General features: G+C 39.6%; 2 protein-coding genes across 3 annotated transcripts; both read right to left on the reverse strand.

The window, feature by feature from the left end:
• Position 1: 1 nt before the first annotated feature.
• LOC109996449 (angiopoietin-related protein 5-like) lies at positions 2-7,091 on the reverse strand. Of its 2 annotated transcripts, none has more exons than XM_020650573.3 (7): positions 6,791-7,091; positions 6,123-6,197; positions 5,945-5,963; positions 5,722-5,825; positions 3,678-3,795; positions 3,049-3,234; positions 2-371 (listed from the first exon to the last, which is right to left on the reverse strand). In XM_020650573.3, exons 2-7 carry the CDS (start codon positions 6,189-6,191, stop codon positions 46-48), a joined length of 822 nt encoding a protein of 273 aa, XP_020506229.1. In that variant the 5' UTR covers positions 6,192-6,197; positions 6,791-7,091; the 3' UTR covers positions 2-45. The 2 variants fall into 2 exon arrangements, with proteins under 2 accessions (XP_020506229.1, XP_020506228.1); XM_020650572.3 differs by having other exon boundaries at positions 6,764-7,090.
• A 1,442-nt stretch (positions 7,092-8,533) lies between these two features.
• selenoo2 (selenoprotein O2) lies at positions 8,534-23,214 on the reverse strand. Its single transcript, XM_065951604.1, has 9 exons — positions 22,762-23,214; positions 20,908-21,111; positions 20,633-20,810; positions 20,031-20,161; positions 17,214-17,491; positions 15,360-15,522; positions 14,834-15,019; positions 13,382-13,538; positions 8,534-11,085 (listed from the first exon to the last, which is right to left on the reverse strand). Exons 1-9 carry the CDS (start codon positions 23,193-23,195, stop codon positions 10,936-10,938), a joined length of 1,881 nt encoding a protein of 626 aa, XP_065807676.1. The 5' UTR covers positions 23,196-23,214; the 3' UTR covers positions 8,534-10,935.
• Between the last annotated feature and the right edge of the window lie 614 nt (positions 23,215-23,828).

Here is a 23,828-nt window from a genome sequence, read left to right on the forward strand (position 1 = left end):
ATTGTGAAGAATATCAAATCTCCAAATGCATTTATAGGATTTGTACTAGAATCTACCACCAGCATAAAAAACAAAAGATGTTGGCCCTCTCACAGACTTCATCATCATTCTGGTGGCCCTCATGGAATAAGGAACAGGGGTTTTCCAGGTTTTCCAGTGGAGGCCTGAAGCCCAACCGATGTTGTCACCAGCACGATGCCAGTTACCATTCAGACTGGCAGAGCCACAGCGACCGTACCACCAACCACCACCACCAGCACTGAATGTACACTCCCTCTGAGCAATGTCACCAAAGATGCATGGAGAACAACCATCGTTGTCACGGTCGATGGTGCTAAAGCCGTAGTTGTTCTGGTCACGGAGTGCATCACCTATGTACAAAAAAGAAAATATTTAAAAGAAGTCTTAGTTTAGGCCCTGATTGATCCTTTATTAATCCTGTGAGTGGAAATTCAGTTTTACACTCTGTCTAATGAACATGCTACACAAACATGCACAAACAGGATCCTATGGACATGCATTAATGCAGAGGCTCAGAGTGTTTGTCCTTTTGTACCTATTTTTGAACTGTAGAAAAGCTATAAATTTGAAACTGAAACTTAAATGGTCAGAAATATAAATATGACAGTGTCCCCCTGGGTATGTATTTGTATTTCCAATAGATACGTTGTATGTAAAGATCTGAAAGCTTTTTCACACCTGTTTATTTGAAACTAGGGCTGCCAAACGATGACATTTATTAATCATGATTAATTGCTACATTTCAATAGTTTATTGCGATTAAAAAAATGTTTAATCCCATGTAAGATATTCCATATTTTTATTTTTAAGTTCAGCTTTTATTTTTAATTTGTATACAGTACTTACTGTTTGAATTGAACCCTGCTTTAAAAAAATTAAATAAAGTAAGGACCTTCTGGTAGATCGTAGCTCATGGCAGCAGTGTCCTTCTTTTTCATCACTATGACTACAGGGAAACACTACAGAGGCTTATCCATTGTGTTCCTAACGAGACAAAATAACATGCGATTAATCCAGAGTCAAAAAAATGAATGCATTAATTTCAGTCCTTAAATAATCTGGTTTAACTAGTTATTGCTGACAGCTCTATTTGAAATGTGTCATGACCTTGGGATAATCCTTATCATGACAGTTTTGTCAGTAAATACTTGCACTCACATTGACAACAATTCTGTAAGAGTTGACCCTATCGTGTACATTTATATCCTGCTTGAGCCTCCTTTGTGTGACATTAATTGGCAGAGCAGCACACCAGTGCCCCATTGGTAAACACAACATGTGTGATTGAACTTTGCCTTAGAACATGGAGCAAACTAAGTGTTACAATTGAATACCTCTGCCTCCAGGGCCTAGCAGTTTTATATTTGGCATTAATACCCCTTACCCAATCAATTATTCTTCACATGGCTCAGATGTAGTCCATACTCTTTCTTGCATTATTTAGAGAGACCCAACATTAAGTGTCAAGTTCTAATGAATAGGCAGAAACCTCATACAGAGCCAGACTTCTTTGGTGAACAGGCAATCTGCCACAACCAGATGGGCTGAGCAAGATGGCTCAAAAGTGAGTTCTTGCCGGCTGTATGGTGGAGCCCGAATGTGCACGCCTTTGCCTCAGGATTCCTTAATACTACAAAAATAATTTAACTTTAGCAACATGTCTCTGGTCCCACATAAACGAGGACACACTCTGGATCTTGTTGTTTTTTTTTACATCTGGCTTGTCTGTTAACTCAATGTACATGGCTGTCTTAACTTCTGATCATAAATGCATAGTTTATGATAGAGCTCTGCAGGCACAGCCTCAGAAAAAATAAATACAGTCTTGCTTTTTCGATTAACACTCTGCAGCTAGACTTTCAGCCCTTTGCCTCTGAGATTTCCTTTTCATTTCCAATGTTTACCTCTTTTAATGACTCTTTAAAATTGTTAAACAATCTCTGCATTTCAGCTCTTGATACCATGGACCTTTAAAATACCTGACTAGCCCCTGTTGTAATTCCAACCCCTTGGCTAAATGATGCTATTCGTCATTTTCTTCTATTGTGCAGCTAAAGGGGAATCTATATAATTTATTCGACCTAACCACAGCTTTTGACACCACTGACCATATCATTTTAGTTGATGGACTATTGAACTGAGTGGGTATCTCTGGAACGGCTCTCAATTGGTTTTCTTCATAACCTATCTGACAGACACTTCCAGGTTCAAATTTACAACTATGTATCTTCTTCTGCTCCCATCTTGTGTGGGAACCTCAGGGTTCAATCCTCAGATCTATTTAGTTTACATTATATATGTTTTCTCTGTGTCATCTATATAACTATTGTTGTGGTATATCTTGTCATTGTTATGCTGACTACACACAACTCTATTTCTCCACCAAGCCTAATAAGCTTAATAACCTTACCCCCCTACACCAGTGTCAAGCATCTGTTGCAAATTTGTCTGCTTGAAATTTTCCTCCACTTTAATTCTGACAAGACTGACGTCCTGGTGATCGGCCCTCTTCCCAAAAGAGGTCAGGCAGCATATTGGCCCCAGGCAAGTAACATTAAGTCCTCCTCCGGGAACCTTGGTATTCTTAACTTCGACAAACACAAATTGTACAGTCTTGCTTATTTTATTTGAGAAATATTGCCTAAATAAGCAAAAAAAAGCGAGCCATTGTTCATGTGAATGTGCCAATCACTTCTGGCACGCATCCATAGCTTCTTTTATGGTCCTGTTGCCATCACAGACAATAAGAAAGCATAGCTTTCCTTCTTTTTCTGATCTCCAATCGTTTTTAGGCAAGTTGTAGACGGCTTTGTCCACAATTATCTGAGCAAATTTGCAAAAGTATGATGATTGTATAAAACATAGTGGAGACTTACCGAAACATGGCTAGGGAGTTACACAGTCCACATTATTTTAAATGAACTTCTTCAGTTTTGATCCAACTCCAAAACTCTTTTAACTTGCATGAATAAAAGTGGAAGACATGAGATTGAGATCAATAAAGAAAAATAAATAGAAAATAATTACCTGCAGTTCCACTGTATCTCCCCACATGCAGTTTGAAATGTTCACTCTCGTTGCCTAAGTGGAAGTTTTGGTACTCAGCATAAGCAGTTCCGTTCTTGTGGTCCCACAGGTCGACTCTCAGGGTCCACTTCTTGTTTTTCTTCTTGGTCAGGTGGGAAACCTTCTTCAGGCCGAGCCAGTGGTCATCTGGTGGAATCAGCAGAGCACATGGGCAGGGTTTACATTTTTTTGGGGCTGAGCCGAAAAAGCATGTCAGGTTTCAACAATAGCAAGGCAAAGAGCATGTCCCTTAACAAAGATAGATGTAATTGCGGCCAGGAATAGTGAGCACAGATGGGACTTAACTATGCATGTTCTTTAAGTTTCTTTGTATTTAAAAACGATCATCCTGGGACTTAAATATTCACTGTGCCCAGTAACGCTTGTCATAGTCATCACAGGTAAGATTGTAAGATTTAAGCATGGTTCATTTACAGTACGTCACTAGTCAGTACCCATGATGTGTACCTCCTGTGATTTGTAACTACACAACTATAAATTAAGGCTAAGCGTCACACCCCTCAACAACCTGTTTTAAAACCTGTCATTATTACAAATCATGACACACACCGCAGTAAACAAGTACTTACTTCTCAGGTTTCCAAAACCCTTACTATATGCCGCCCATTTCTTGTAGAAGGAAGGTTTTCCTTCACTGCGCCTCTGAAACACAGTCCAGCCTCCATCAGGCCGCATCTCACAGTACACCTGAGCACCAAGTCCAGAATACAAAGACAACCATGCCACGTCAGGATTTTACACACTAAAGACGGAGTAAGACATATTCTATACAGCCTTGGAAAAGATTGAATACACTGTATGATTTAATGGATTTATTTGCCCACGTTCAAAGCTTCTGAGAGTAGTTTTTAGCTGGTTACAAAACGGACTGAAATGAATACTGGTGCCCGTACATGTGAGTACTGAATATTTATATAGGGTTATTTTTATTATGTCTCGGCTGCTGCCCAGTCAATGTCAGATAAGGCTGTTAGGGGCACCAGAAAACAGTTTCCAAGACCAACACAAAGGTCCTCTCCTTGGCCTCATCCTACCACCCTTTATTAATCCCTGAGGGATATTCTGGTTTACTTATGTTATTGAGAGACATGCTTCTCACACATATAGGCCCGAATCATACATGCACATGTTCATGCACAAACAGGACCTGTGGACATGCATTAGAGGAGAGATGTTAGAGTGGGGCGGGCACCAGAGCAGTTGCTCAAGGGCACCTTGGCACCTCAGGAGGTGTGCTGGTACCTCTCAAGCTACTAGACCAACTTCCATATTATGGTCTGCATCATGGTCTTGAACCAGTGACCCTCCGGTTCCCAAACCAAGTCCCTATGGACTAAGCTACTGCCACCACCTATTTAATGTACAAGTAACTGGGCTTCTTTAAAGGGAAAAAAATTAAAATATTTTTATTCAAAGAATGGATATTTAACTTTTTTTTAAATGACTGACATAGAAACCCTTTGATATTGTGTCATATCTTAAGTCTTGTAAAACAAAATAAAGTATATTATACTAAATTTCAAAATCATAAAAGATTAAGCAGTAATCTCTGCTCTTGGATGCGGTGGACATGTCCGTTGACTTCGCTGAATCCACACCAACTTGTTGGAGAGACATGCATCTTATTTGTGGAATGAAGCTAGCATAAGTGCAGACCGTAATTTTGAAAATTGTAAGTAATTTATGGAGATGGAGCGGGAGAATTGAAAATGCTATGGAGATCAGGCCTTCTACGTTGTTGCAGTGCTACGTGGGCGGGATTATGCCAAGAAACCCCAGTACATCATTGAGCCCCCTATTTGGCCCCACCCAAAGAAAACTGAACCTTAAAGTGATTAAACTTTAAGGTTCAGAATCCACAATTCAGTCAAACAAAGTTCTCGGTATTTTCAAATGTTTACAGCTACTTTTTTCCAATTTACATACAATTTCTGATTTTGCTTTACATGAGCGGTAAAGCTTGCGTGATCTTGTCCTGTAAATGCCCTCAGTGTTTTCCGAAATAATTATCTCTTCCTGCCTCCTCTCGAAAGTCCACTGTCACTCAGCTTTTTTTTTTCTTTTTACTTTTAATTCTGCAAATGTTTGTTTCTTTCAGCGTGCTGTTCTTCGTCTTGTTCAACATCACCCACGTCAGTTATAGAAATAATCAATCTTCTCTCTAATTGTCTTGTTATTTTTTTGTAGGTCATAAAGAGGCTTAGTTATAAATACGAGACTGTTTCATAATTAGTTAAAATCTCCTCACAGGAGCTGTAAATAAGAAACGATAGCTAACATTGATTAAATAAAAACTATAAACAATTATGGCAGAATCAAGTTCTTATTACCCAATAGGTTTGTATATATACAAAACAATGATTTACATAGAAACAGAAGGCAATTAATAGAAGTAACTGGGAGCAAAGTAATAACCGAATCGGGTCATGTTGGATTATTGTAGTAAGACCTCTATGAGATATGACCAAAATCACGCACCATATTTGATACGATCAGAGTAAAATATTACAGAATGGAGAAGAAATTAAGAATATTTTAAGCTTAAATATTTATCTTACAAAAAAATTCAATCAATGCATCACATGTTTGTGGTTTGTGTTCTTTAGATAATACCTTAAATGGTGCCTTGCCTCTGTCAGGTTGGATTACATAAACGCCACTGGGTGCCTGAGGTGAGAGAGTCTTAATCTGCGTGCAGTCTGTTCCAAAATGTGTTGCTAGAACCAACAAAAAGAAAGAGGACGGCAAAATGTTAACCTGAAAACATCCCCTTTCGCCATCCATAACTTACAGATTCAATTAAATACTTGGTATAATAACATAAAATGCACCATACCTTGATGGGAAACGTCACCCTTTTTAAACAAAACACAAGAAACAGCATTAAGTTGAAACTTTTACGGCATATGGGGAACTTTGAAAACAGACATTAGGATCTTTTTCTTGCAGACATATTAAAGGAATTTAGGGAAAATACATTGTATATGCAGAGTACAAATTAGGGTTATATCTACCCTGGCCTGGGCTGTGTTGATCAACAGAAATGCCAAGAAGAGCCAGCAATACCAGAGGAGACTCCGCATTATGACCTGACCAGAGTTCAACAGCAACATGTTTGCATTGACCTATAACAAGTGTCTTCTAACACATTTTCTAGGGGTATGTCATCTTTAAAACAACTAAAAACGCTATAACATGAATCTTTTAACAAATTTTCTGAACACTATAACATAAATCTTTTAACAACTTTTCTGAAGGTAAATCCTCTTTGGCACTATTAAAAAAGCTATGACATGTTCTATGTAACATTTTCTAGGGGTAAATCATATTAGGCACCATTAAAAAGGATATAAAATGTGTCTTCTAACACTTTTTCTAAAGGTATAATCTCTTAAGCACCACTTAAAACGCTGTAACATGAATCTTTTAACACATTTTGTCAAGGTATTTTATCTTTAACACCATTAAAAAGGCCATAACATATTTCTCACATATTTTTTAAAGGTATATTTTTCTTTAACACCACTAAAAAAGGCAAAGCTCAGTAAATGTTGCACTTAACAACTCAGTTCCTGCTAGATGACAGATGTACAAATGATAACTCAACATTTCAGCCTGCATTCACTTAAAACAAAACAGAAGGATAAAGCCTTACCATCCATATGCAGTATTTCTTACTTACCTGTGTGTTGGGTGAACCTTGTATCCAATGTCAGATTCCAATACAGAAAGAGGGCTCTACTTTACTTGGGAACTTAACCACCACACCTCCTTTGTAAACAACAAACGTTATCCAGTCACCCCTCTTCCCCCTTGCTCTTATGACTCTCTCTCTCTCTCTCTCTCTCTCTCTCTCTCTCTCTCTCTCGCTCTCTCGTTCTCTCTCTTTAAAATAAGTAATAAATAAGTAAACTTTCCCAACGGTGACCATTTTAAACGCTGCTGCACTAGTGTGCGCCTTGTAGTGTTTACCTGCATGTTTTCTCTTAACTACAGCTCTTGGAGATAACAGCCGGCTGACTCAGCCAAGAAATACCTGCTGTGTGGTTGAAGTTTGAAAGGGAGCCAATAGCTATGTTCACAATCAGTTTCACACCTTAAAATTATCTCTTAACGTGTCATATTTACAAAAATGAAATCAATAAAAAAGTACTATGAAAGTTACTGACCACATATTTCCCAAGATTTCTGCCTGTTAAAAGGATGTTTTTTTTTCTTGCCACTGTAACTTTGTTGTTTCTTAGTGCTGATGATGGATTGGATTGGTTGGATTGATTGGATTGGTTTGGTATTTGTAGATAATACTGTATAACAATGAGTAAGGTATTTCACCTGCTTTTTGTAGTGTCTTGAGATAACATTTGTAATGAAGGCAGATAGATACATGCAGTAATATATAATAAATATTGTTAATAATATAATAAAGGCGCTTTACAAATAAAGATTGATTAATTGACTGAATATCTAGTTCCCTCTGTTTCTCTTTCTGTCAACTCTAGCCCCGTTTCCACCAAGCGGTCTGGTCTGGTTTGGTTCATTTCAGTTTGGTACGGTTTGGTATGGTAAACCCTGATCTTGCTTGCGTTTCCACGGCTTACCGTACCCTTACACATCACTAAATAACAGCGACACAATAAACAATAATCAATGATTCCAGGTCATCCATGGGGCGGTGCTACATGCTGGCAATAGTCGCAAAAAAACAAAAACAGCCTTGAAATCGACAGGATATTTAAATATGATGCATTTTGTGTTGGTCCTTTATTACCACTGTCGCACAGGAAGTGACCATTCTTTCAACCAATCAACAGACTGTGTGTCTAGCTCATAATTGTGAACTTTATCTTTGTTTCATTTTGTGTCAGTGAGATGGCATTAGGATTTTTTTCCTTAAATGAGTCCGAATAACCCCTCAAGGGATAGGCCATATGAGGCCAGACACCAGAATAAAGATTGATTCATTCGACTTAATTTGATTAGCATGGAATTTCACCCATATATTTATGGTGCATTGAGGAATAACTTTTGTGGTCGGACTTAATGGATCACAACACATTTCTTAGAGTAATTTAATGCACCAGATGGTGTTTGAACATTTGGTGACTTTTTTTTCCTCTACAGTGCCACCATGAGGCTGATATTTGTGGTTTAGTGACATTTCTAAACAACATTGTTGTGTTAGCAGGCCAATGTTAGCACTATGTGGTTAACTCGTAGCTTTATATTGCACATAAATTGACACAGAAAGACTGAGATCTAAAGACACTTATGTGACATCCAAATAATCAGTGAATATGTTCTTCTTCTTTTCTCTAGTCCTTGACTAAAACAGCTTTTTACGCAGGGCCATCTCGTCCATGTAAACACGGCTCTGACAACAACACAGCTGTTGAGGAAATTATTAAGACTTGACTCCACACAATAGAACTCAGTTGACTCAGATGGCTTACGTTGATGAAAGTTTACACATAAAAAGAATACTCAAGGAGACATGATTCAACATCACACTTCTGATCTCATGTCTTGCTCAATCACATCTGCAGAACTTTTCGAAAGGCATCGCATATACTGTATCCCAAAAGACATTACCATTATCAGGGTCATGTTACATGGACCCACCTAGACTAATCTGTGACATCTATAACACTGGAGTCTACCAAACATCCTTGCAGATATCAGGAAGAATAGTTGACACTCTCTAAGCTGTACTTGGTGTTCTAATAACAAATGAACTCTGTCAGGTCTGACTGACCTTAGAGAAAAGTGAATAAACCTAATGACATCTGTACATTATAATCTAAATAACTACAGAAATTACACCACAACAGCCAGCGGGACTTGTGCTTCTCACTCATTGTAGACAGTCATGACTCAGAGACACATTTACAGAGGATATACTTGATTTCTGCTGTATTAATGTGTGAGATGTCGCACACTCTTCCTTTAGGTAATTAGTTATTTGTGTCGTGTTAAACTCCCTTTCTTTCGACTTTGTTAAAGTGTTTAATGTGCTTTATTGGATAACATTGTGGGTTGTTGTCAGCCCCATAGGGCCACCTTATAGTGGGATGTAACATTTATTATATCAGCAACTCATCAGTGTTGACAGATAAAGGCATTTACATCAAATATAAGTAAAACAAACATTTGTGTAGATACCAGTGGCCATTTAGATGATCATTTAGTTTTGCTTGTGCAGTGTAAGCCATTAACCAAACAGATGGTTTGTGCCATTCACGCTGCGGTTCTGTATGAACCTTAAAACTTGTATACTTGTAAATAGATGCTGCATTTTTATATACATTCAAATTGAAGTTTCTCTTTTTATTTTTTAATTTATGTTAATTCCTTAACAGAAAAAATGCACATGGACGGAGACTCAGTAATGTCACCCACTGGTCTGGGAAGAAGCCATTTTGAAGCCTAATGAAGTATCATTAGTCGCCATATTGGAAATGCTGACTCCAATTTACTTAATCTAATAACAGGCAAAGAGTGAAGAGTTAAGGCGGACCTTAAGCCTCCTAACTAACAGCTACAAAGTCCCCACTTGTCAGTCAAATTGGCCACGCCCCTGATTATGTAAAAACAAGCATTACTCGTCAGATTTTTATAAATAAAACACATCAGTTACTGTACAGTGCGTATTGGGTGAAAAAAAGAAATGAGCTTTTCACACCAAACACTGTTTTCTTTGTACCTGTCTGGACAAATGTTTATTTCGGCTTTAATATGGCAGCGTTGGCTATTGGTGCAAGCGTCAAGTTGACGCTCATGGAACTGCAGTTTTCAACCCCCGGTCAGCAGTGTTAATTGCCTTTAAGGGGGACATATTATGAAAAGCCACTTGTACAGTGTTTTTGAACATATATTTGGGTAACCTGAGTGTCTTCTGACCCACAAAATGTGAAATAAACCCATTCAGTTCTTTGTTTGTGGTCTGCATAAGTCTCACAACACCCAGGAAATTGCTCCATTTCAAATTTGCTCAGTTTGTGATGTCACAGTGGGATTCTGGTTTAATAAAATACCCTCCCTACCCCTGATATCTCCTCCCATATCTCTATCCCCAGCCTAGAACAAAACTTTTGCGCAGGTCTGCCATTTTTAATCGTGCTACATAGGATTGAAGTCTACCAGGAAAACTCAGGGGGGCTCATTGAATTTAAAGAGACACACACACCAAAACGGAGCGTTCTGAGAGAGCTGGTTTATACAGGGTCACAAACCTCCTCTGGTGCTTGATTCATGTTATAGTTTGACCAAAGCACAGCACAGATGTTTCATTTAGACCACAGGGGACTGTTTAAAAAGGAAAGGGTATAATATGTCCTCTTTAATACATGTTCTACTTTAATATGTTCATTGAATTAAAACATGGTCATAAACTCTTTCTCAACCTCTTTACAAATAATCATAAAACCTTGAAAGTGTTTCTTCATAATAACTAGACTCTCTACTGTATCAACACTCACACGTTGATCTGATAAATCACTTACTGTATCTGTAATAATTGAGGACAGTGTGTTCAGGGTGTTTCAGACCCAGACAGGTCATTTTTGACTTGTCATCTGAGCCGTCATACCTCATCAGCAACAGCCATCAAGTCACATTTAGTCTGCCATGCTGTTTCATTACTCTCTTTTAGTATTATAATCACACAAACATTGATTCATGGCCATACTGATGGACACTGGAACACACTGGGTTACATAACAACCTCCCATCAGGATGCAGGAGAGAACGCCTCTTGAAACTGAGGCCAAGACGGTCCATCAGAGGTAACAGACCTCCCCCCTTCACCTGCCTGGGAAGGCTCTATGTGGATCAGGTGATACAAATTGTTTGTGCCCCTGCAGGAGGTTTTTTGTCGTATGCAACAGTCTGTTTAAAAGCACAAGGTCCAACGAGAGTACTCAGTCCAGATGCATCAGATTCAGAATATGGATTGCCCAAAACTTTAAGGACCCTTTTCACCTGCAGGACAAGGTGCAGAAAGAAAATCAGTTTTGCCACAGCACTAATTACATTCTACAAACAACAACATTTACACCTCATAATGATACATTGAATGTTTTATTCATGGCTTTTATCTCCACCTAGTGGCAGATTAGATGTTTTGTTCACCACATTTGTCTTTATCTGAATGCAAGTAGTTAGAAAACACTGTATATATAATGTAATATGTCATGTAATATACCACAATGGTTAACTTAATTTCAGGTTTCTTTCATTCTGTAGATTAAACTGTGTGTGGGTACTTGTGATTACCCTTATTATAGTTGTAACTACAAATGATTGACAGACTTTAACTTCTGTAGCCTGTCTAGACAAGCAGATTAACAACCTATGACATCTTCAAGGCACCGCCTGCATGAAGCCGAGCATTGCAGCAGTGAAAAACAGCAGGACCAGTTCTAAGCAGTAATGAGTCATTTCCACTTTAGTTCACATAGATGAATAGAGAGTTTGTGAGTCTGTTCTTGTATGATCTTTGTAATATGAATTTAATCTGTAGATTGCTGCTAATTTGTGTTATTACATAGTTTAATTGCTGTAAAAAGCCTGTACTTGGAGTTCAACCAACCAACAGTTTATGTTGCACTAAAATTATGTTATATGTAGAGCTACCTGTTCAGATATTTTAGTTTATATTTATTTCACTGTTCATGTCCATGTTGACATTCTGCAGCCGACTGATAGTCATACACATTTGGTGTTTGGTCCATGTGGATTTGACTTAGAACTTACTTCGTTTTTATTTTATTTTTATCAATCAATATATCGAGTATCACCACTCAGCTAAACAATATGGAGTTCTTTTTTTGTGCCTTTATTAGAGAGATAGGACAGTGGATAAAAATGGCTATCAAAGAGAGAGAGAGAGAGAGTGGGGATTGACATGCGGGAAAGGAGCCACAGGTTGGATTCTAACCTGGGCTGCCCGCTTGAAGGACCACAGCCTCCATACAAGGGGCGTGCGCACTAACCACCGCGCCACAAGCGCCCCAACAGATTGTATAATGTGTATACATAGCCTTAGTGATGTCAGCCACATGTCGCTAAAGAGGCATTTTGAAGACAACAGCAGTCACCCTATTTGAAAAACCGAACTTTTGATTCATAGAAACGGTGGAGTTGAGGCCGGCCTTAAGCCTCCTGGCAAACAACTTCAATGTTTCCACCTGTCAGTCAAATCAACAGCAACTTAAAATATGCAAATGTATGCATTAACCTTAGCTCTAATATAATAAAAACATCCATCGGTCCATCCATCCATCCATTATCTATAATGCTTGTCACATTCGGGGACATGGGGGGCTGGAGCAGATCCCAACTGTCATATAGTGAGAGGCGGGGTACACCCTGGACTGTTCACCAGTCAGTGACAGGGCTGACATATGTAGTGACAGACAACCAGACACACTCACATTCATTGTATGTAGACACTTAATGTAGACCAGTAGATCACCAATTAATCTAACTAACATGCCTTTGGACTTGCGGGAGGAAGCAAGAGTACCCATAGAGAACCCACACATGCACGGGGAGAACATGCAAACAGAGAGGCTCCTGTCCTGTCTGTAAAGCAACAGCGCTAACCACTGCACCATTGTTCAGCCCATAATAAAAACAAATGAGTAATAAAAAATTTACTCGCTGTACTGTGTGTACTGTGTGTACAGAAAGTAGCAAGTGAGCGTTTTTTTGTTTTTTTTGGATCAGCCTGCTAAAGTGATCAAGTCTGCTGTCAAAATTGTTATGTTTGCATGGATGTTAATCTGATTTTCTGGCCTTCTGCAGGCAGCCACAAGTGGACTCTCGAGGAACTGCATTTTTTTTTTTCACTTCTGCAATGACTTCATCTCTTAAACACCAGAGGTTGCTGTTTCAGTTGTTAGTTTGTGTCTGTTTTAACAGTAATTTACAGTTCTGAGGTGTTTTGATATGAATTCCTAAATTGCCTGTTTACCTGTTAGTCTGACAGAACTCATCTTTCTTATTCTCTATTTGAGTTTATTAATGATTATGGTACTTTGTTATTACTAACGAGATATCATTTCTGGACCTTTTAATGTTTACATGTGTTGGCACATCGAAGAGTAGTAGCAACCTAAGTAGTGGCCAAATGTGTAACTACAGATTATATAGAAATAAACAAAGAAGTAAACACCTTGTTGCCTTGGAGATCTGTATTAATATATCTAGTTATCCTAATAGAGATTATCAAAGAGAGAGAAAGAAAGATAAAAGATTTTATGAGTCTCACAACCTCAGAGAAGTCTCCCCTTTCAGCAGCCTGAATTGCATTCTGGGCAATGTAGTTCCGCAGGACGACTCGGGGGTTGGTGCTGTTCATCACAGTGAGCCTCTCCTCTTTGATGAGAGACAAGTCACCTGCGCCTTCACACTCCCTGGATAAACGCCTCCTGGTATTTAAGCACAGGAAAAGTTATTTGCAGGAATATGTGTTTTTATAAAAATACTGTAATGTATGTATTGCAAATATATACATATTCAAAAGAGTAATATATCAACCATAAACTTTCTTCAACTATGCTTTAATACATAACATTAAACACATTTTACAAAGGTTAACAAACATCAGTTGCAGAGACACTTAATAGACTTTAAACTTAAGATGTTTGATAGATTTACCTCTTTTGCCCCACAGGCTGAAAAGCTAAGTGTGGGTTGCTGCCCCCTTGTGGAAGCAAAGGGTACTACATTTTCACTGCAATGTGGATCTATGCATCATTCATCCATTATCTATACCACTTTTTCCTGTTCGGGGTCGCTGGGGGGCTAGAGCCGGCTCCAGCAGTCCTTGGTCAAGAGGCGGGGTTACACCCTGACAACCAGCCACACTCACATTCACACCTACGAGCAATTTCAAAGTCACTAATTAACCTAACGAGCATTTCCTTGGAATGTGGGAGGAAGCCGCAGAGAACCCACACATGCACGGCGAGAACATGCAAACTCCACCCAGAGAGGCTCCTGTCAGACCAGGAACCTCCTCGCTGTGAGGCAACAGCGCTAACCACTGCACCACCCTGCAGCCACTGCAATATAAATATATTTTCTTTTTTTGCTTAATAAATTGTTTATATGTGCAAGGTTTGAAATTTGAACATATAAAACAGATAGTGCTATATCTTCGCCTTTGGTAATATTAGGAGTTATGTAATTTAAGGCTTAGATTGGCCCCACAATATTTTAAGATTTTACATTTCGCTCTGCCTTTATTGGTTTTGGGAATGGTTTCTGTATGTGAGTTTATCTGAGATTTTGATCCAAACAAAAAGCTCCCTGTTTGCTGCGGAAAGAAAAACCTGGAGAGTAGCAACACTGAATCAAAGAAAGCAACAACCAGCTAAAAGAGGCTAAAACACTCCCGTTTTTCTTCTTATGTGGTGATTTATGTGCATTTCTTTTTCCCCCTCCCCTCTCCTGTGGGAGAGATAGGTGTCCAATGTTCTTCCTGAGGTAATATCTCGTTTCATCATACCCTTCCCAAACTCTTAATATATTTGTTTCACTGAAATGTCAGGTCTAAAAGTTGATGTAAGAGCTGCTAACTTATAGTTACTGCAAGTTAAGCCAACTGACATGACGTTTATTTGATTTGTGTAGGAGCAAGAGCCGGCAAGTGACATGGGGGTTGTTTCACTATGGGTTTGGGTAAGGGTCTCCCGTTTACAGGTGTTGTGATTTTTCTCACCTGTACCGGCTAATCCAGCGAATCCAGTCGTCTCTCTGCTTTTCCTTCAGCTCGTCCTGATCTGTGCTGATCAGCTCCTTTAGCCGTCCCATCCTCACAAGTTGCTCGGACACACCTGGACTATCTGCTACGATCCCAAACATGACGGGGTTTGTTTGGGCCATGGACAGAATCATTGCCAGCTCACTAGAAATGGAAAGTAAGATCGAGTGAAGACGCAGAAAAAACACAAATCTGGCTCAAAGATGACCGGCTTCCTCAACATATATTCTAACCAATGCTGAAAACAAACAAACCTTGAACTTACATATTGTCTTGGTAAGCTTTTTCCTCAAAAAGCTAGCATGTGAAAGGGAAAACAAAAAGTTTTTTTCATTTGAAACCATTACTCTACTTAGCTTGGTATGAATGCACATTCATTTGGGAGTATATGGTGGGGCAGCAGCGACAGATCTTATGATCTTTATACAGCTGCTTAACGCAAAAATAAAACACTCATGTATCAAACCACCATACACTCCCTCACCCGTCCTCCATAGTTGGCTTGTTAGCCACCTTTAGCTCCTCAATAGAAGCACACTGTTTTAGGATGAGGTCCACCACTGGCCCAACCGCAACCTGCTCACTGTCGCCCCATTCAGGCCAGGGGATGTGGCTCAGCAGGCGGAAGGTATTTGTGAAATCTGCACCTGGAGACGCAGAAAGTTATAGGGCCAGATTTACTAAAGGTTTGCGTGTCTTAAAACGTGTGCAAACTTGATACCACCAGCAAAAAAAGTGCTATCTGATCTACTAATGGCGCGCAGTGAGGATTGCGTCTTTCAAATGAACAAAACAACACGCATTGTCCATTTAGTACATTTGCCTTCATGAATATGCAATATTGGGCGTTTCTGCCCTAACGTGCAAAATACTGGGAGGAGAAAATGCAAACAAGTTAAGTTAGTACTCGCATTGTGATTTACCAAATCTGGCAAAGATTGCGGTGATTGTGACGGTGTCTGTATTTAATACCTTTGAAAAGAACGTGCTAACCCAGGAGACCAGTGTTACACACAACAGGCTGATGTTATTGTAGTTAGGAGACATAGGCACGCAATTTAGTCCTCTTTACTTGGGAGCTTAGTAAATCTGGCCCAAAGAGTACTAAATTGCTTGTTCACTCCAAAAGTTTGCATGTTTTGGTTGGTGGGCGTTTTGCGGGTGATCTACTTAGAAAATTTGTGTGAATGACACCAGGTGCAAACCTTGTGGAGGCGGTAGTATTTAAGTTAGGCTTTTGCGTGTTCTACTGGTTTACATCACGGATAGTTTGCAGAAAGCAGGATGACTACAAGCTCAAAATAGGTATCAGTGAGAGAGGCAAATAAACGCACAATACTTTCTAGTTATAGGAGATAAATCAGAATATTACAAAGAAAATTTTGGTTATAAGAAAACATCGGCATTAAATCAGCATCGAAGACGGGGGTACAAACAGTGGTGAGGTCCCCCAATCCAAGGGTCCTACAGAGTAGCAGCAGCGGGCTTTAGAGGCATTATGGAGAGGAGCGCACCAGAGGGGACGAGCTGGGGGAGAGACACGCGACCCGAGAAAAAGGAAATCCCAGTTTAAGATGTAATGTTGGCGAAAAGAGGGAAATAGGAAGAAATAAATATCAATGTTGAAATTCTATAGAATGCAGAGACAGTGAATGTTCAGTTTTGTTTGGATATATATATGGCAACAATAGCCTGTAGTTTAATCATGGTGTTTCTCTTCCTTAACGATTAGAATATTTAATCAAATTAAAAAATATATGCATGCCATTTATTTTTCTGTCATTTGGAACATGTAAACACATGTGGGGAAAAATGCAATCTTTATGTATTCTTTTATTGTGCCTATGTCTCCTCCTAACTACAATAACAGCAGCCTGTTGTGTGTAACACTGGTCTCCTGGGTTAGCACGTTCTTTTCAAAGGTGTTAAATACAGACACTGTCACAATCACCGCAATTTTTGCCAGGTGTGGTAAATCACAATGCGAGTACTAACTTAACTTGTTTGCATTTTCTCCTCCCAGTGTTTTGCACGTTAGGGCAGAAACGCCCCATATTGCATATTCATTAAGGCAAATGTACTAAAAGGACAATGCGTGTTGTTTTGTTCATTTGAAAGACGCAATCCTCACTGCGCGCCGTTAGTAGATCAGATAGCACTTTTTTTGCTGGTGGTATCAAGTTTGCACACGTTTTAAGACATGCAAACCTTTAGTAAATCTGACCCTTTAAATGGGAGCTTAGTAAATCTGGCCCATAGTGTTTTAACATAACATTAAGCAGAAAGTTGCATGATAACAATACTGTCATGTCTAAAAAAGAGCCATCAGTGTTTGTACCAGTGTTGTGCATGAGGCGCAGCAGGTCTAATATGAGCTGGCTGTCCTCTTCCTCTTCTTTTCTCACAAGGCCCAGCTTTTTCCTCATGGTTCCAAGGTAGAAGCGTTGGTACGTGGGCATGAATTCATCCAGGATAGCCCCTGCTTCAGCTACTTTCAACTCAGAGCCCAACGCCTCTGCCAGGCGAGCCAGGTTCCAGTGGCACGCGGACGACTGGGCCTGGTATGAGTAGCGACCTCTTTTGTCTGAAGCGTTGCAAACAAAATCTGGGTCGTACCTGACAAGCAGGTTAGAAGAATGTTTGTACATGCAATGAAATGTGGTGGCAGGACACATTACTTATAATAGACTCTTCTCCTCACAAAAGTGAGTGAAAGCGAATCATACTTTTATTTAGGGAGTCTTTTACTGAGGTTGAGATGGAAATTATATCATTTGAGTGTTTAGTGCAGCAGTTAAAACATTTTATAAGACTTGAAATCATGGACTGTTTAAGGTTGGACAAAACAAAAGCTCTCTGATGCCAAAAAATTTAGAGCTCCCCCTAGTGATAGGCTGCAGTATAGGTCACCAACCCCATGTCCTCCGTGTTGACAGATTTTATCACACTAATTCATGATCACAGAACTATAGGTTAATTATTTTATGCACAAAAAAGAGCAAATGTAACATAATAATTAGCCACTCTGTAGCTCCTCCAGCGAATTAACAGCAGTACATGAGGAGTGGCAGGAGGAAATGTGGACTAACAGAGGATTCATTAGACTTTCCATAATCGTGAGTGCCTGTTTCAAACACACACAAGAATCTTGGGTGTATTTTGGCTTCAAATTTCTACAACAAAAGGAGCTGGAGATAAAACATCCATATTTGTATACAGTCTATGTTGTAAAAAAATTGTAGCCGTTATCAGCAGCCACGTTTTACAACCTCTCTTCCTGCAGGACTCAGGACTGTGGATTGTAGAAACAAAGGAACTGATCAATGATTTAAGTCTCCCTCTCAGACAGGATATTATGAACTTTTACAACACCTTGAATAAACAACCGAGCGGAAACAGAACACTCTGCTATCTACGAATTGACCCCAAAGACATAAACTATGACGAAACCAATCTCTGCAAAGTCGTAAAATTGACCATCTGTTGAAGGACTGCTGAAAAACTGATTAAACCACAGCATTCAATTCTGCATCAAATGAACATTTATGTCTTTCTTAATCTAGATATTTGTAATTGTCACATTGAATGTATTATAATCATATTTTTAAACTCAAAATATGATTTTCAGAATAGGAATAAGAGTTGTGTTGTGTTTAATAGGAATTTGACGTGGAGCGCTATTGCCATCTAGTGTTAGAAAAGCCATGAATACGTAACCTTCATAATTATACATTTAGACGTGTTATAAAGCATACTCTTTGATATTAGCTATAGAAGGTATTATTTAAAGACACCAATTTATTTTCCTACTTTATTAATATGTCTTATTAAGAATGTTGACTGAATAACATGTTTTTGTTCACCTACAGGCTGGGATTAACTGAGGATGTTCCCAGATGGTGTGATTTTCATCTCAACATGAATCTGACAGAAATGTTTGTCTAAACATATGACGTGAACCTACATCAACGTGGATCTGATAGAAATAATATCAAAATGAATGTACGGTGACGTATATATGTTTAGATTTCTATTCTTAATCTTATTGAGTAAACTCGGTTTAGTTTAAACAATTGTCCTCCGGTCAGAATGGGAGTGACCCTTCTCCTGCAGGCCCCCCTCCTCCCATCCAGCTGATAAGAGTTCACACTGAGCTTCTTGCTTGCTTCTCTTCGGACTTCGGTCAGAATCACTTCTTTTAAGTTTGTGCCGTAGAGACGACTCTCTGCCGAACTTTCTTTTGCACACACAATTTTTGGAAACATCAATTCTTTCTGGCTCAAGCAAGGCTTTTGAACTTTCTTCTCTAAAGTCTTCAATTTTGAACACCAATGACTTAGTTTGGATTCATCGAGATGGCCATCCGGTTAATCTGAATTGGAAATCAAATGTGTTTAATAATTTATTTCCTGTTGGATCCTCTTGGAGCTTCTGAGACGATGGCTGAGACGACGTACAATCTCCATCCCAGCTGCATACTCCGACCAAGCTGTCAAGGCATCTAATCTGGCCCGTGGACCTCTCTGGGCCTGAAAACAACCACTTGCCAGAGACTGAAACGCGGGACCAGCCAGCGGAGTTCAATTGAACACATCTCACAGTGAGACTGCTGGTGGCAAGGGGTGTTGGAAGATTAAGTCTTGAGTCGTGTCTATTCAGAGCCCTCCTTTAAATCCAAATAGAATCCCAAAATTCTTTTATCAACTTTTTCCTTTTTGACCATTTTCTGATTAAGTCATTCAAACAATACCGCGTCTTATCTCATTACTAAATATATAATGTCACCATACATTATAATTGCAATATCCCAATCACAATAATCATATTCTTTATCTGCTTCATCTATACATTATTGTTTACCCCTTTTTATATTAAATTTTACACATAAAATTCAGGACTTTGTCTGTGTTTTCTTGTTTAACATTTCCAGAACTTACTTCTTTCAAGATATGAAACTGACTGATTAATTAATTAACTTATACGATTAAAGTTATTTTCTTCCTTTAACAGGAAGTGGTGCGCCCTTCTAAATCCGGGGTTAAATAAAGACACAACATCTTAATAAATTAATTACGATACAAAAATCAAACAGGTAAATGTTAAACTAAAGGAGTCACTCTGATCAACTAATTAAGTGTAATAATATTCGTCCTACCTGTCCATGAAACTAAATGGGCCATAATCCAGAGTAAGACCCAAGATGCTCATGTTGTCTGTGTTGAGGACGCCATGGCAGAAACCAACACACTGCCACTGGGCAACCAAATTAGCCGTTCGATTCATCACCTGCAGGTAAACAAGTCACATCAGATAATGACATTGCTTAGAAATCACCTACTAAAATAACCAAGCTTAATGGAGACGGATGGTGTTGTCACAGATACACAAAACTTCAGAAAATTTCCAGAAATTCTTGGGCAGAGCTGACGCAAACAGACGTTTTTTTTATATCAAATTTAAACAATTTTTCTTGCCAGCTCCCTAAGAAAATGTTCCCTTGAAGTCGGGGTGAGCCAATGTGTGAACGAAGCAGGTTAAAATTCAGAAAAATTCACAGAGAGGGAGCAAGCAGGGAAGATGTTTACATGCAGCCAGTGAGTGACCAGTGTGATCGTTGCACATGTCACGTTCTTTAGCACTCAGTCCGGCAGATTTCAGGGGTAGCCAGTGCTGAAATACTCCAGAAATTTTCAGGAGTGAATGTGTGAAAAAGGTTACATATTGTGACAGCCTTTCAACATACACCCTCATTCTCACCTCCCTGAAAAAAGCCATATTCCTGTCTTTACGGTTACTATGTGTCAGCTGGATGCAGGGATAAAAATTCTCAATGACATAATCCAGCAACTGAGCGCGGATGTCATGCCGCCCTGCACTGGGACCCTGCAAACCTGAAAAATCATCTCGACCAAGAAAGATCTCAAAAGATCCAAATCTAAAAAAAAAAGAAAAGAAGCACATCACAACTTGTCGATATTTCTGGGCTGATATAATAAAAAAATAAAAAATTCAAAAAAGTTCCTGTTTCCTACCTGATGAATGATGGGGCGAGACGCAGCACAACGGAGCAGCGCTCAGAAATGCGCCTGCCATTGTTGAGTGGATCTCTGGTGACGTAAAGGTCTGAGGTCACGAGGGAGGCTGCACGGGTGCTGGGTATCCCCAGGGCAGCCATGGCCTCACTGCACAGGAACTCTCTGATGCTGGAGCGAAGCACCTTCCTGCCGTCACCATCTCTGGAAGAATTGTGTTGTGTTTTTGACAAACTTTGTCTCTGATATTCAATCTGATTTACTTAGGTAAGACATAAGAAGAGATTTTCAGTTGTACTTTGCATGTCAATAAAAACATATGGAAGATATCTACTGAATTAAACGACACAATGACCTTACCCTATCATCAGACATTAAGGAAACATGCTCTGTTGAAGTGCTGGCGTCTGTGTCAACAATGATGCAGCCAGTATGTTCTCCTTCTAATTTACGATTCCTGTCCAGAATGGTCTGTTTTTATTTTGACTATAGGCGGTTTTACGGCACTCCACTGGATGCTACCTAGTTTGCCAGACAAACAGCACACCAACAGGTGCCGCAGCGATGGAAGCAGGTAAGCAAACTGGTTCAGATATAACTGATTCTACGTGACCTAAAAAGCCTCAACAGTCTTCTTATAAGCTCCACGATCAGGAATGTAGTAAAACTAGGATAAGAGATGCTTTACAAAAATGGAGAGCGGTGAGAACGCAGAAAGGTTTCAAGGCTGATGCAGAGCTGGCTAAACACTGAAGCTTCCATGTCCGCGGCCGGGCAACCTGCGTGCACATCGATTATAGCTGTCTAACTTTCTCCTACCAAGTTTTTTCATTCTAGATTTTCCCTTTAGTTTTCAAAATTACCAGAAACAAAACTTCAAAACTTCCTTTGCATATTCTTTCATGCCTGGTTACATTAGTTAGAATTGTCTACAGCGTCAAGACTGACAACCAAAAAGACTGCATCCATTTGGAAGACATTAAGAATTGATTGAATGTGATGATGATACAGTGCAAAGGTATTCAGGAACGGCTGCCCTCTCAAAAAGACCCTTTATCAAAAAATATGCTGTTTGTATATCGTCAACCAATACAGACCTTAAAGCACTTAGCTGAACTTTCATGTAGAGCATGCTCTGTTTGACAAGTTAAGTTATGACAACATCTTATGTCACCCCAACTATTATATTCACATTTGGCTTATATCTTATAGCTACACATCTCCATGGATACATGTGTTTATATAGCTGATATCAGTTAATAATAAAGTCCAAGAGGTACATCAGTTAGACCATATATTCTTACATCTTATGTTTATGGTAACACTGACCAAAGTTTGAAGCCATTTAATAGCCAAATAAGCATGTTCCCTTTCATATTAGTTTTCTTAAATCATATATGCCTTAGGGTAGGCCTATGGCTTAACACATAAGCCACTAAAACATAGATATAATGCTGTAGATTCTGTTGAGCAAGCGATTGTTACGAAATAGAGGATACATTTGATGTGTGCCAAGCACTAAGCCTTTAAGTAGCTCTCTTGTGTTAATGCACTCACATGCCTCTGGTGAGCAAAGGCTTAATAAAGAAACACTGTGTTAACTGTTGTAGGCTGTATCAACATTATTGTGTCCCAGAGATCAAACATTTTCCTGTGGTGGATCTTACAATATTATGGTTAAACTGCTCTTAAAGAATTGTGTTACGGAGACCCTGAAGTCCCAAAAAGTGAAGAAAAAAAAAATATATAGCCTACTGTGCGCACAATATAATTATCTTGATTGTTGCGCACTATGTATTATTTTATTATTTTACTTTTTGGGGCTCCCTATTAGTGGTGTACATTTTACCTTACCTTGAGTAAGGCGTGACTCCTGCACCTTTCACCTGTATCTCCCATCGGCCGTGCGTCTCCGTCTCCACCTCCCCCAGGTACATCACTGCTCCATCTCCCAGTTGTCCCGCAAACAGGCCGAACTGGTGCCCACTGTAACAGTGAGCAGCCGGCTCAGAACCCGGCAGCAGCCTGGAGCCGCTCAGATACTCCGGGCCGAGAGGATTACTCAACACATCCTGAATACTCAAGCCGATAAGAGCCAGCGCCGCCGGGGACTGGGCCACGAAGGTCGGGCGTAAAAGGGGTTGGAAAGTGCGAATTCGAGAGAAACAAGCCGCATGGACCGTCCGGGACCCGAGATCCTCCGAGTCATTCACCGGCAGCTTTTTCAGCGCGGTGTTGTTGAAGCGTAACCGCTCAAGAGACGTGGACCTGCAGAGAGAGGGCTCCATTAGGACTGAAGTCGGCCAGGGCCAGACCTAACCAACTGCTCTCCCCACGCGCGCGCGCGCGCACACACACACACACACACACACACACACACACACACACACACACACACACACACACACACACACACACACACACACACACTAAAAAAACAACTTACTTGAGTAAATTCACTTTAAATAAGTTTCTGTTTATGAATGCTATTTTGCTATGTACCAACAGATAGGCTACATCTTTTAAGTGATAGAAGCAGAGCAAGCAGGATTAGTTTTCCCTTTTTTATTCTCAAGGCTATTATGGCTTGAAAAAAAAACATAAAACGTAATGCAGAGAGAGAGAGAGAGAGTAGGCTACTCCTCCAGAGGGGCAGAGGTGGAGAAGAGGGGAGAGAGTTCAGCTTTCCGACCGCCTGGTGGATGAAGCCTCGCATGAGTCAGGTGGAAGAAGACAAAAACATTCTTTGAAGGAAACGATTAACTTTTTTTTCTCTTCTGCCGATATTCTGCTGTACACTCTACCGCTCCTGATTTTATTAAGACCATCATCTCCACCCGTCACTTCTTCAATAGAACTACAAAGTGTCCAAACTTCAAAAATCTTCAAATAAATGTACAGAAATTAAAATGGCTCTTTTA

This window comes from Labrus bergylta, chromosome 23 (assembly GCF_963930695.1).
Source record: "Labrus bergylta chromosome 23, fLabBer1.1, whole genome shotgun sequence".
Classification (NCBI taxonomy): domain Eukaryota; kingdom Metazoa; phylum Chordata; class Actinopteri; order Labriformes; family Labridae; genus Labrus; species Labrus bergylta.